Source organism: Rhagoletis pomonella, unplaced genomic scaffold, assembly GCF_013731165.1.
Source record: "Rhagoletis pomonella isolate Grant_MI unplaced genomic scaffold, Rhpom_1.0 Rhpom_scaffold_00004, whole genome shotgun sequence".
NCBI classification, from domain to species: Eukaryota; Metazoa; Arthropoda; class Insecta; order Diptera; family Tephritidae; genus Rhagoletis; species Rhagoletis pomonella.
Genome location: NW_023458558.1, coordinates 73,547,958 through 73,561,519, shown reverse-complemented (window position 1 = coordinate 73,561,519; position 13,562 = coordinate 73,547,958). Strand labels below are relative to the sequence as shown.

Here is a 13,562-nt window from a genome sequence, read left to right as displayed (position 1 = left end):
ACATCCGGCGAAAGAAAGCTCGAACGCCGTCGTAGGTTTGAAAACCGTGTGTGGGTGCCGGAGGAAAGTTTTTCAAACTACTACAATGACAAGTTCGCCCTACGAGCAGATTTAAACCTTAGTGACGAAGAATTCGCGGATTACCTTGTCGAAGGAATCCCTGACAAGCAACTCCGCAACCAAGCAAGATTGCACAATTTTACGTCACCAAACGATGTCATGAGAGCATTCCGCTCAATTACATTGCCGGAACGACCAGCAGCAAAGCAACGCGCCGATGAACGTCTCAGGTGCTATAACTGTAACTGTTCAGGCCACTACGCCAAAGACTGCAGGAAGGCGAAACGAGAAGCTGGGTCCTGCTATGCCTGCGGACAGCAAGGACACTTCGCAACAAACTGTAACCAATATAAAAAGGAGAAAAATTCATTTGTAAGTTATTTTAGAATATATATATTGTCACACGTTAATACTTATATGTTTGTAGAATGCTTAGTTGACTCGGGCAGCCCGATTAGCTTAATCAAACAAAATGTGGTGCCGTCAGGGGTGAAACTAGAGGAAGTAAAAGAAACGTACTATGGATTAAATAAGTCAATTTTGAAAATTATCGGAAAAATGAAGCGTAGTATCAAAGTCCTGAATAAAGATGTGTTAATTGAAATTTTAGTGGTTCCTAATGGGTGTGTTGGTTACTCGGTATTGCTAGGTAGAGATTTTATTGAGGCAAGTGAGGCAAAGTTGAAAATTGGAAATGTAGAGTTTATGGATAGGGTGGTGCAAGGTGAAGAAGAAAACGTTGTGAACGAAGTCGAGAATAAGAACAAAGTTGAGAAAGTGCGCGAAGTTGAGGACATTGGTGATTCAGATGCAACAAAGGAAAATATAGGTGGGATTACGAGCAAGGTCAAAGAGGTGAACGAAGATAAAGCTGAGAAAAATAGTGACATTAGTAAGACCATTGGTGAGTTATTAGCAATCGATATGCAAGATATGAGTGAAGTAGAGTGTGCAGTTGGAAGTGGGGTTAGTTATAAAAACAGAAAATTTTTCCAGGAGATGTTTTGCAGAGAATACATAAATGTAAAAAGGCCAGATGAGCCCAGAGTCAAAAAGGAAATACGGCTAGTTTTAGAAAATGCGAAACCGTTTGGTTGCACACCTAGAAGATTGTCGTACAGCGAAAAAACAGAACTACAAAGGATACTAGATGAATATCTAGCGAGAGGGTACATACGTCCTAGTGACTCAGATTTTGTCTCTCCGATAGTGTTGGTGAAAAAGAAGACAGGCGACTTACGAATGTGCGTCGATTATAGAAAATTGAACAAAGTCACGGCTAAAGACAATTACCCTATACCCTTGATAGACGACTTGTTAGACAGCCTACTAAATAAGAGATGGTTTACAAAGTTAGATCTTAAGAATGGATTTTTCCATTTTTTCGTCGAAGAAAAGTCAGTAAAATATACTTCTTTTACGACACCTTTAGGACAGTTTGAGTTTTTAAGAATGCCTTTTGGATTAAGAAACGCTCCTGCGACTTTTCAAAAGTTCATAAACAAAGTCTTTGCGGAGATGATACGTAGTGGCGAAGTCATAATATACCTCGATGACATTATGATAGCAACACAAACTTTCGAAGAACACATGCGTATATTACAGAAAGTTTTCCGATGTTTAGTACAAAATAAGTTAGAGCTTAGGTTAGATAAATGCGAATTTTTTCAGTCGGAAATTTCTTACTTAGGTTATTCGATAACAGGCGATGGCATAAAGGCAGACAAAAAAGGATTAAAGGCGGTGGAAAATTTTGCTATTCCAACAAAAGTACAAGAAGTGCAAAGCTTTTTAGGACTCTGTTCATACTTTCGTAGGTTCATACAAGATTTTTCAATTGTAGCTAAGCCACTTTATGATTTACTGAGAAAGGATGAAAAATTTCAGTTTGGTCAAAGGGAAGTAGAAACCTTCGACCCACTTAAAAGAAAATTGTTGGAAGCACCCCTGCTGGCGATATATGACCCGAACGATGTTACAGAGTTGCATTGTGACGCCAGTTCAGTAGGATTCGGAGCAATACTGTTCCAAAAGAAGAAGGATACGAAACTACACCCCATTTTCTATTTTTCTAAACGTACGACGGATGTCGAATCAAGATATCATAGTTTTGAGTTGGAGACGTTGGCAATAATATATGCGTTAAAGAGGTTTAGAGTTTATTTGCAGGGTATAAAATTCAAGATTGTTACTGATTGTAACTCTTTAACTCTAACTCTCAATAAAAAAGACATCAACCCACGAATCGCGAGGTGGGCCCTCGAGCTACAAAATTATGACTATGAACTAGAACATAGAGCAGGTAAAAGGATGCAACACGTCGACGCGCTGAGCAGAATAAATAATGTCCTAACGATCCATACAAATACACTCGAGGAAAACTTAATTATATGTCAGAATAGGGACGAAAACCTAAAAACTATCAAGAAAAGATTGGAAGATACAGAAGATAGCAATTATGAGATGAGAAACGGAGTCGTGTATAAAAAGAAGGATGGTAATTTATTATTTTACGTACCAGAGTCGATGGAAGAACATGTTTTGTATAAATACCACGATGAGTTGGGCCACATAGGTGTTGAGAAAGTAGTGGACACGATAAGTAAAAGCTACTGGTTCCCCAGTATTAGGAAAAAAGCAGCTAGGCATATCGAAAACTGCCTAAAATGTATAGCATTCTCCACAAAACACGGGAAAAAAGAAGGGCTTCTTAATATGATTCCTAAAGGAAACGAACCTTTTGAAATGTTACATATCGACCATTATGGACCAATTCACAGTAGCAATACAAAGTACAAACACATACTAGTAATAATAGACGCTTGTACAAAGTTCGTTCGGCTGTATCCATCTAAGACCACGATGTCAAAAGAAGCGGTACTGTCGCTAGAAGATTATTTTAGAGCCTACAGTAGGCCAAAATATTTGGTGTCAGATAGAGGAACTTGTTTCACTTCCAATGAGTTTGAGGAATTCTTAGAAACCAATAATGTTCAACATATTAAAGTTGCAACAAACTCCCCGCAAGCAAACGGACAAGCTGAGATTGTTAATAAGACCCTAGGCCCGATGTTAGCAAAAATGGTAGATTCGGGAAATGACATTAGCTGGCAAAAAGTGTTAGAGCCCATAGAGTATGCAATGAACAATACCCTACACAAAGCGGTCAATGAACATCCTAGCGTAATGCTGTTTGGGGTGAGACAAAAGGGGAAAATATTAGATACACTGAAAGAAAATGTTTTAGATTTACTACAGGTGTCTAAGGCTAGGTCAGTGCAAGAGGTGAGACAGCAAGCTGAAATAGTACAGCAAAAAGCACAGAAGTATAATAAAGAGTACACGGATAGCAAACGGCTACTTGCGCGTAAATTTAACTTAGGAGACTATGTTGCGATAACAAATGCGAGTTCTCAAGTAGGGGCCTCAAGTAAATTAATACCAAAGTTCAGAGGACCATATATATAGTTGAAGATGTAGAAGGTTTTCAGCAGACCCAAGTACCGTATAAGGGCACATAGTCCATTACAAACCTAAAGCCTTGGCTCGAATGTAAGACGAAAAGAAATATGTTGGGACGTAATAATTACACTGGTCTACAAGGGTTTTGCGAATAAGACGGGACCTGGTGTTTCCGAACGGATTTTTCGTGCTGAACACGAATCTGGGGTCCAAAACTTCCCATCACGTCACGTTTTCGAGAAAAAAGGGGTTGAAACCCCTAAAAACAGCGTTTTTGGACATTTTCGAAAAATTGTAGAGCTACAAATAAATAAATTTCTTAAATTTTTAAAATCTAACTGCAGATTCGTAATCAGCGACTTTTAATATAGTTAAAACCTTGGCATTATTAATTTTCTATGATCGTTTAAGATTAAATTCTTTCTGTGATCAATTTTTCCTGCACCCCTAAACACAAATACACCCCCTGCTTTAAGGGTGCACGCGATCAATTCGGCATAGGGCTCATTCGAAAGGGCACGGTTTAGCCTTTAATTTCTGATATATGCAAAATTTGTACCACGTCAGGGTTCAGCTCTATAATTTTTCGAAAATGGCCAAAAACGCTGTTTTTAGGGGTTTCAACCCCTTTTTTCTCGAAAACGTGACGTGATGGGACATTTTTGACCCCGGATTCGTGTTCAGCACGAAAAATCCGTTCAGAAACACCAGGTCCCGTCTTATTCGCAGAAAAAAAGTTGAAATTTGTAGACCAGTGTTATTGATAGGTATAGCGTAGAATCAGGAGATTCTAGTTATCAGGCTGGCCGAGTTGTAAGCATTTCTACATAGGTAAATGTAAATAGTACCTAAGCGAGCATGTTTATTGTTAGCATTAAGTCATGTTAGCTGTAAGCAACAATGTAAACAGCTCTTAAACGTATATGTAACTAGTATGTAAGAGAGGGCCAGAGTCTGTCTAGGTCATAAGGATTGCTCGTAATAGATACACTCTGTCTACACACTAAGGAGTATGTTCAGTAAAAGATGTCATATGTATACTTTAGCGTGGGGGATTAACTCCATTTTGCAAAAATAAAAGAAGACATTAGATTTTGTGCGCAGTTACGAAAAGGACGTGTTTTAATTCGATACCACTAAGACCTGATATATTACAAAAGTGTTATTTTATTTTATGTACAAAATTTTGCAATAGATATTAAAATAATTCAACTTGCAATGAAAGAGAACAGAAGACTATGCAAGCAAAATATTTGCTTACGTTTTGTATTAACATACATATGTACATATAGCAGCTGTTGTTTTCATTTAAAGAAATGGCGTGTCGTCCATTTCCGCTGTAGCACATGTAAATGTCATATATTTAGGCGCAAATATTTAACTTCTTCTGCCGGGGCGACATCTGGAGTCGTCTAATTCCTACAACGAGGTTCATATCTAAACTAGGTTGATATCTTGAGTTTGCCACAAATAGCTTTACTACACTATCGCCGGCAGCTTTAGCAATTTTATAGTGGTTTTACGTTCTTTGACAAATTAGGCTCTGTTAGCCATAAATCTTACTATTTTTTGACCGCCTTTGAATCAAGACCACTGGACCATATGGGGAATTCATTTGTATATTAAATTGCATTGTCATCGTGATTGGAACTATGCTGAAAATTTCAAGTCTCTAATTTGTCGGGAAGTTAGTTTAAAATCGATTAGAAAAATTTCCGCGATTTCCGCAGGATGACCAAGTTAAATAAAAGCTTATAAAAATGGATCGTTTCGAGGATTTGGCCAGACAACAAAGAGAAACGGGCGGCAATATTGAATCAATTGTCCGAAACTTTAAAAAAAAGGAAAACATCCATTATTTTCTTGCAAGGAATTTTACAACAGTCTCCATCGGCACGCTTTCAGTTCATACAAGGGCAGAAATATTGCCACAATTGCCTAAAACCGCGACATGGTTCTAAAGATTTTATATTAAGAAACTGTCTGAAATGCAACAAAAAACACAACACGCTGTTACATTTCGAGGATTCAAAAAGGGATGTGAGCAAAGACATTACATCAGTATCCACTCCAACACAAGGCAACGAATCGCAAAGTACTACACCATCCAGGACCAAATCAACGCCATCAAAAGACGAAGCAGCGTCACTTACCGCTGCAAAGCACACAAAGTCAAACACATATGTACTACTCAGCACTGCCATGGTGAAAGTTAGAGGAATCGGAACAGAAGTGCAGTGTCGGGCAATTCTCGATTCAGGCTCACAAGTTAATTTTGTGACTGAACGATTGGTTAAACGTCTTGGCATCTCAACTAAACAATCATCAATCTCCATTAGTGGCATCGGGTCAAGGAGCACTAAGATACAGCATCGAGTCAATGTGGCGCTACAGTCTCGGATCAACAACTTTACAACGCGGCTAGAGGCAGCGGTATTGCCTCAGATTATATCCCCGCAGCCTTCGCAAGAAATCAAGGTCGACGAATGGCAAATTCCTGAGAATATCATGTTAGCCGATCCATCATTCAATCGTCCTGACAAAATTGATATATTGTTGGGGGCGGAATTCTACAACCAACTGATGGCAGCAGGGCAAATCAAACTGTCAGATGACCTACCCATTCTGCAAAATACAGTACTGGGATGGATCATCGCGGGAAAAGTTGGTGGCAACTACATCTCAAATGCAATATGTGGAATCTGTACCAACGATGACATCAACTTAGATGCAGCCATTGCTCGATTATGTGAACTTGAGGATGTTGCAACTGTAAGAAAACAACATGCCGTAGCAGAAAAACAGAAAGCTCATTTCGCACAACTTACACTCATCAATGAAAATGGGAGATTCATGGTAAGGCTACCATTTCATGAAAATCCGGAGGCCTTAGGGGAATCCTATGGGATGGCGTATAATCGATTCCTGGTCTTAGAACGTCGACTGGCAAAATCGCTCCAGACAAAGTCAATATGTACAATTTATGGAGGAATATGAGAACTTGGGGCACATGACGCAAGTGGATATTGATTCCATCAGTAAACCTAGGTACTTCATTCCTCACCATTGCATTGTGAGACCCGAAAGCCGCACTACAAAATTACATGTGGTGTTCGACGCATCAGCAAAATCGTCCACTGTTCAGAGCGAGCTTTTCACCATTTTACTTCGCTTCCGTTTTCCCAGGTTCGTCTTCACCACAGATGTAGAAAAAATGTATCGACAGATGCTCATTCAACCGGACGAGCGCAAATTCCAACTTATCATCTGGCGAAAGGATTCAAGCCTACCAATAAAGCATTATCAGCTAAATACAATCACATATGGGACAAGATCTGCTCCATATTTAGCCACCAAATGTTTGCAGAAAATTGCAAAAGAAAATGCATTACAATATCCTCTTGGTGCTCAGTTTCTACACGACAATTTTTATGTAAATGACGGAATCGGTGGGTCAGACAGCTTAACCACGACGATGGAAATCCAACAGCAACTGATACACATCTTAAAACAACGTGGTCTTAACCTACGAAAATGGTGCGCCAATCACTCACAATTACTGCAAAATGTTAGCATGGAGGAACAAGAAGTTGACATAGACTTTGACAATGACATCAATCAAACTATTAAAACGTTGGGGTTAACATGGATGCCTAAGATGGATCGATTCTGCGTAAAGGTATGCCTAGGAAGCTGCAGTCTTGCAACTAAACGCTCAGTCAGCGCCGATCTTGCATGGCTCTTCGATCCGTTGGGGATACTAGCACCAATTGTAGTCATGGCAAAAATGTTTATTCAAGATCTCTGGCAACTGAAGCTGACATGGGATGAAGCATTACCAGCCGATTTGAATGAGAGATGGACAACATTTCGAAATGATTTGCAAAAATTGGACAACATGCAAGTTTCACGCACGTGTTTGAAGGATACATCCCAGCAAAAATTCAAATTCATGTCTTCTCCGACGCATCAGAAAAGGCATATGGTGCTGCGATTTACATTAGATCCGAGCTGGATGAGGGACGAGTACAAGTGAGGCTGCTCTGTGCAAAATCACGTGTGGCACCCTTGAAACGGCAAACTATTCCTCGGCTTGAGCTCTGTGCATCAGTACTGGGTGCTCAACTAACTACAAGGGTCAAATCAGACCTTAAGCTAGACGATGTGGCTACATACTTTTGGACTGATTCACAAATCGTGTTGGCATGGATTAACTCATCCTCAGCATCACACCAAACATTTGTGGCAAACCGTATAGCTGTTATTCATGAGCACACTACCGCTGAACAATGGCGGCATATAAGCTCAAAAGATAACCCAGCTGACATTCTATCACGAGGACTACCGCCGGGGAGACTAGAAACCTGCAATATGTGGTTTTATGGGCCAACAATCTTGCTTGGTAAAGAAGACACTTGGCCTTCAAAGTATTCCAAGGCATTATCAGTAATCGACGAAAGTATCAACATGGAACGGAAAGGGGTGAAATCAGTCGCTGTTGCAACCACTGGACATGAAGGAAGCGTACTTTATAGCATTCGACACAATGGCTCTTTCAAAACATTACAAAGAGTGACAGGCTACATGCTGAGATTTATCAACCAGGCCAGAAACCAATCGCGGGAGTCAGACATTCCCTTGATCGTACATGAATTGGAAAAAGCGCTTGTGGTAATCTTTCGTACAATGCAGCAATCGGACTTTGAGGAAGAGCTTCAGCACCTTAAAAAATACAACAAAGTTCGCAAAAACAGTTCTTTCCGCAGCCTGTCACCGTTTCTGGACAATAATGGCATCATCCGAGTTGGAGGGCGTCTACAAGCATCAGAACTTGCATACGATGCCAAACACCCTATGCTAATTCCACATAACAATTCACTCGCCAAATTATTAGTACAAATGATCCATAAAGAAAACCGTCATTGTGGACCTCAAGCGCTCTTAGCTTACACAAGGCAAAGATTTTGGCCTATAAAGGGAAAATTGCTGACACGATCAATTGTGCTCAAGTGTGTAAGATGCACCAAAGCTAAGCCAAAACTAATGAGTCAAATTATGGGGAACTTGCCTTCAACAAGAGTAACTCCAGCAAGACCATTCATTAACTCAGGCGTGGACTTCTGCGGGCCATTTTGGGTTCACTTCAGGATAAGGGGAAAGAAACCACAAAAGGCTTATGTAGCGGTATTTTGCTGTTTTGCCACAAAGGCAGTGAATATACTTTGAATATATGAATATATATTTGGAATTAGTCAGCGACTTAACGACGGATGCATTTATTGGTGCCTTAAAACGATTTATAAGCCGAAGAGGACATTGCCAAAATGTATATTGTGACAACGCAACAAATTTTGTAGGCGCGAAAAACCAGCTTTCTGAACTTACTGACGTTGTTTATGGAAATTCATCACGAGAATCAATAGTAAAGCAGTGCAGCGGAAAGGGAATAACATTTCATTTTATACCTCCTAGGACTCCACATTTTAGCGGTTTATGGGAAGCAGCGGTAAAATCAGCTAAGCATCTACTAATAAGAAGCACCTCGACAGCGTCCTTAACGTATGAAGAACTGGACACGGTAATCATCGAGGTGGAAGGAATCCTAAATTCCAGACCAATCAGCCCAATGTCCGACAATCCTAACGATCTAACAGCTTTAACTCCAGGCCACTTCCTCATAGGAGAACCCCTGATGCCCAAGTTGATCCAACGTGTAGGCCACAGCAAACAAATTTATTAACAAGATGGAAACTTATTTCTCACCTCAAACGCGAGTTTTGGAATCGGTGGTCCCGCGAATATTTATCGGACCTTCAGCTGCGAAAAAAGTGAAAGACACAACGCAACAACATCAACGTAGGTGACATGGTGATCATCAAAGAAGACAACACACCGGTACTGCAGTGGCCATTAGGAAGAATCATCAATGTATATGAAGGAAACGACGGTGTAGTGAGAGTGGCTGATGTAAAAACTGCTAGTGGCACTTGCAAGACGCCTATTCATCGGCTGGCACCCTTGCCCAAGGAAACAAATGATGCCACAGAACGACAATCAACCAACAAACTGCTTGAGGAAGACAAAATTCCATCAAGGAGGAATAATTCTTCCTTACACCAAGGACTTGCTACACTTCTGATTACCCTACTCATCTTACCATTGGCTTTAGGAGCTGAACTTCAAAATAAGCAATTTGGATCAAGGCTTGGCATTCATTTTGAAGGAATAGGCTCAACAGCCATATCAACCACTGATTGGAACCTAATAATCTACTATGTCATGGAAGGATTTTTGGTAGAACTAGCAGCGCTGTCAAATGGCACAAGGGCCCTGCGCCATTTATGTCAAGAAATCACACAAAAAAGCTCATGTCTTTCTCTGGTAGCACATCTTGAACAGACTGAAAAGGAGTTGCAGCTAGATTACGCAATTGTAAAATCTAATCGGCGTAAACGAGGTGCCATTGATGCAGTTGGAAATATCGCTCATTCTTTGTTTGGAGTAATGGACGCAGAATATGCAGAACAAATGTCCAAAATAATCACACTCGTTAAGGAAAATGAACTACATCTACTGCACCTGATCAGAAATCAAACATCCATTGTGGACTCAACCATCAACATTTTGAAGCAGGATCAAAAAGCGGTCAAGAGGAAGTTCGACATCATTGATCAACAAGTGAGTCAAATATTCCAAAGGGTCAGGAACGACACGCATGAGATATACCAAGAAAAATTATTTCGAATCTTTTCCCGTTATCCATCCAACTCACACTTATGGCAGCCAATTTACAAAGAATGCAATCTGCAATATTAGCCGTTCTAATAGATACTCATAACGGAAAAATAAGTCCTCTTCTGCTGACGCCCAGCCAATTGCAAGACGAAGTAAACAAAATTAAACTTCACTTATCAGCACCATTGGAACTGCCTGTAAACCAAGAAGATTTACTGCAGCTATACCAACTCATGACGGTTGAGGGAGGACTTACAGAAAAGCATGTTGTATTCAGCATCACATTGCCTCTGGTAGAGCACGATCGATATGACTTATTCAATCTGCTACCAATTCCTACTTGGACTAATGGGACTATGATTGAAATAAGTCCGTGTGCTGCAGTTTTGGCAATAAACACAGCTCTCGGTCAATATTTCCCGCTGAGCATCTCCAAATTTCAATCTTGTGTGGATATTAAAAATGGAAATTACATCTGTTCTAAAATTCAAATTCGTTATAGTCACGGTTCATCTAAATGCGCATGTGAAGTAAATTTATTCAACAACAACACCCAGTCAAGTTGTCAACTGCGAAAAACTCCAAACGATGTTTCGTGGATATCACTACAGCATAAAAATCAATGGATTTATGCCACGTCAGTTTCATCTCGTGCAACCGCAGTATGTGGAAAAGAAATCATTCAGGTGATTCTAAAAGGATCAGGACTGTTATCACTCCAACCAGACTGCATACTCAAACATAATTTTATATCAGTTCAAGCAGATCAGTTGATATCGACGAGTCTTTGCTCGTCCTACACTAGCCTGGGAGAAATTTCCGAAGTAGCTGCAGCAGAACATATAAAGCCTCTTCTTCAATCACGGGATGATGAGAAATACATAACACAAATACAAAACCTCACGTCCTTACAATCATCATTGGCCAATCAACGCATATTAGAACTCCCAAACAAACTTGAAGCACAAAATGCGCCCCACATAACGGTTGGGTACACTGCCTTGGTTACAGTTTTGTGCCTTTTGGTGTTCATGCTAGTCAAAAGAAAATTTAAAACAGCCAAACAGGAAATATTGCACGCATCCACGACTGCGGACACATCCGATCAAAATGAAAGACCCACACCTGCGCCTCGACATTCTCAAGGAAGTGTGGACTTTACGATAAACATTTAGGACAGAACCTTCCAAGGAATTCGAGCTGCGCTCACCGGGGGGAGGATGTTATTAAATAAGAAAAGTCGACATATTAATATTGCATTGGCTTTATTCAACAGGGTATTAATTTTCGCTTGCATTCTTTTATGCGTAGCTTGCACTTTATGCCCTTTAGTGTATTCTTATAGCCAAATAATTTGGCATGTGTCAAGTTACATAGGCCCTGTGCCAATCGGTAACTTTTTTCTCCGTGGTGAGACGGGGTAGAAAAATTTGCTATGGTGTACAAATAAATTGAATTTTGCTGTGCCAAATGCAGAGTAAAATTTTGACAGTTGAAAATCCAAACAAACGCCCGTGCGAAAGCTTTATTTTTGTGTGTTGCTGAAATTCTTAAAATTTATATTTATTTTATAATTTGCAAGTAACGTACGCTTTTTTTATGCTGTTTCAGCTTTCATTTTAATGTTCACTCCTTATTACCGCCAAGCAATATTATGTGTATACATTAGGCTGGGTCGATTTTGTATGGGGGAAAATAAAAGTCATTTGACCGCATTGTAATAGTAATATTATGATGTCTTAGGTCTTAGCCAATTGTTATTGGCCACGAAAGATTAATTTAAAACTTATCTGAAAACTTATGAATCAAAGTGTATGAATTTTGAAAATGAAACTTGGGCTTGTAATATCTATGGAATGCATTATTGTTATAAACATGACGATATATCAAATTAAGGGCTATTAAATTTAGAACCTCACGTTCATTTATCATTTTTCAATAAGGCTACACGTTTTTAAGATATTAAAATAAAAAATAAGAAAACTATGATTTTCCCTTATGAATTTTCAATTCTTCATTACTTCAGCAACCAAGTGAAAAATACAAAAAAGTGAGACGAGATTTATTTCAAACCTTTTAATGTTTATATAATATTAAAATGACCATGGACTTGGTCACGCCGATTTGGTCAGTTTTCAAGATCGTGGTGAATGAATGCATTGTCAAAGATTAGGAATCGTTCGACAAGTTAATAGTAGTTTCAAACATATAAGTATTTACATACATTACAATTAGGGTGAGAAACGCCCATTTTAAGTCCATTTTTGCAGCCGTTATATGAAAGTAGGGGACGTGCAATAAGTGTTTAGATATACATAAATATTTTAGTTAATTCCATTATGTGAAAAAGTGTCTGTAAGTAAATGCAATAGTATTTAACGTATCCTGGGAAATAATTTTGCGGACTCTCCAATTGGACGATATCGCTTTGCATTCAGCTTGAACGAAAAAAGTCACTCGCTTGCACAGTTTTCTGTAATCCGGTTCTTTTATTTAAAGGTTATTTATACAATTGAAGAGAAATTTTTTTAGAAAAAAAACTGGAAATCCACTTAAGTTTTTCGATGTAACTTTGGTAAATGTTACTCGATCGGTGCGTAATAATTAACAAATTGAAGGCGAGACTTAATGTTACTGATTTTTGATAATAATATGACTAAAATAGTTCAGATTATTAACAAATTATTTAAAATAAAAAAAATCTTGAACAAAATTTTTTATCATTTTCTTATATTTGCAATTTTTATATTGTATGCATAAACATAAGTAAACCAATTAGTGTGTCTAGAAGTTGTGCCTGTTCAGTGTTTCCATACTAATTTGCATAAACAAAATTTTTCCGCGATGATGGAAAATAATGGCTATACTATTAGAGCTACCGAAATTGTTCCTAAATTTGCAAACAATCGCAAACTATAGCTAATATTAAAAAAGGATTAGAATATTTGGAACTAGCGATCTAAATGCACGCCAGCAATATTAATATTGTTCTTTACATCTTTTGACTATAGGCCAGTGCAATTATCAAGAGAACAATTAAAATTTTCTTGAAAATAGATGAGTTTGAGATTAACGATAAGATAAAGGGCTGCGCGAAATGATACTTGACTTTATCTTTTGCGTTAAAGGATTCATTATCTAATAACACTGGACCACAAATTTCAACTTTTTCTCTTTACCAGAAGCGCCGTTATGAAATTCCTATGTAAAATCACCCCCTGATTCCGAAAATCAAGGTTATTTTTAATTCTATGGTACCGTTTTTGAGATATTTGAAATTTACCGTTTTTGCAAAAAAAAAAAAA

General features: G+C 38.7%; 1 protein-coding gene across 1 annotated transcript in view; it reads left to right on the top strand.

The window, feature by feature from the left end:
* Positions 1-580, top strand: part of LOC118738075 — a 5,278-nt gene extending 4,698 nt beyond the window's left edge. Inside the window, exons 2-3 of the mRNA XM_036468988.1 lie at positions 3-432; positions 488-580. Coding sequence (XP_036324881.1) covers positions 3-432; positions 488-496 — 439 coding nt within the window. The 3' untranslated portion in view covers positions 497-580. The remainder of the gene's footprint in view (positions 1-2; positions 433-487) is intronic.
* The last annotated feature ends 12,982 nt before the right edge of the window (positions 581-13,562 follow it).